At 62.6% G+C, this 1,247-nt stretch overlaps 2 protein-coding genes across 2 annotated transcripts; both read left to right on the top strand.

Annotated features, from left to right (window-relative positions):
* The first annotated feature begins 71 nt into the window (after positions 1-71).
* On the top strand, positions 72-464 carry Tsp_14617 (conserved hypothetical protein). The gene has a single exon (XM_003367939.1). The coding sequence runs from the start codon at positions 72-74 to the stop codon at positions 462-464; it is 393 nt and encodes a 130-aa protein (XP_003367987.1).
* Positions 465-611: 147 nt separating this feature from the next.
* On the top strand, positions 612-1,197 carry Tsp_14616 (conserved hypothetical protein). The gene is given in 2 exon segments (XM_003367938.1): positions 612-760; positions 780-1,197. The coding sequence occupies 2 exon segments, from the start codon at positions 612-614 to the stop codon at positions 1,195-1,197; spliced, it is 567 nt and encodes a 188-aa protein (XP_003367986.1).
* The last annotated feature ends 50 nt before the right edge of the window (positions 1,198-1,247 follow it).

Below are 1,247 nucleotides of genomic sequence, written 5' to 3'. Positions count from 1 at the left end.
TGACAGCCGCCTCCTGCGACTGTCCGATATGTCCATCTCCCCCCTGTCGGACCTTCTCGCGGATCCGCTGGATGGCAAACGCTCCCATGCGGCGACTTGCCACCGGCTGGCCCAAACTGCCAACGGCCCCCCACCGGACGTCAACTTCCCCTAGTCGACGCTCCCGATCCACGCAGCCTCCGACCTTCCCAACACGGAGATTTCCATACGATGCTTCGAGCTCCAACCTCTTCGACGCCACGGCTCCATCCGCGGCGGGGTCTCCGGCCGGCGCTTTTCTTGACGACCTAACCTCCCCGAACTTCCGCATGGGGCTGTCATCCGAATCTTCGCCTTTCGACAAGACTTTGGCCTCGATGGATCGTCTTCGGGCGGCTCTCCCGCACGTGATCCACCCGAGGCGGGTCTCCACGGCCACTGACCCACCTGTCGCTCTTCGAATGCGACCGGTCACGAGCTCGTAATAGTAGTCGATGCCGACCAATACATCGACCAGGAGCGGCGTTCCTTGCCGCTGTCCACCCTCGGGTACGGTCCTTGCCGGTGTCCCGTCCGGGGACTCCGCCGGCCCTGATTTACCGTAGACCCGAGGAATTGCAAGCGCCTTCACCATGGTGCTTGCGTCCGGTCGGCCTGAGCTTCCAACCGCTCCAAGCCGAAATTCCACTCTACGCCATCGGCGCTCCGGCCCTACACGACCTCCGAGAGTTGTGAGGCGACAACGTTCATGGGGCCCAGTGAGTCCGAGAGCTTTCGCCACGTCCTTCCGGATGAAGGAGATTGCGGCCCCGGTGTCCAGCAGGCAATTCACCACCACGTGGTTTCCGTTTGGCCCATAAGCGTAAGCACGGGCGGTCTGGAGTCCTTTCCCGGAGGTGCTTCGCACGACCAAAAGACCCTGGTGGGTGCGGTCAGACTCTGAAGACCCTGTCGATTCCCTCGTCGAGGGCGGATGAAGGAGCCGATGATGCGCCTGGCGACATCCGTCCACTCCACAGGGTCGACCTCCTCGGCATCCTTTCGCCATATGCCCGGTCTCCAGACACCGAAAGCAGACTTCCTTGGTTCGCGCCATGTCTCTCCTCCCGGACAGGTCCGCCTTCAGGAACTTCTCACACTCTTCCGCCTTATGCTCCCCACCACAGAACGGGCAGCCCTTGGCGGCGACCACTGCTAACGCCGCCGCAGTTGATCTGATGCGATCCCCCATATCTCTGTTCAGGACGCGACGGTTTCGACGGGGGCGT

Source organism: Trichinella spiralis (assembly GCF_000181795.1).
Source record: "Trichinella spiralis strain ISS 195 chromosome Unknown Scfld3413, whole genome shotgun sequence".
Classification (NCBI taxonomy): domain Eukaryota; kingdom Metazoa; phylum Nematoda; class Enoplea; order Trichinellida; family Trichinellidae; genus Trichinella; species Trichinella spiralis.
This window is presented reverse-complemented; position numbering and strand designations above follow the sequence as displayed.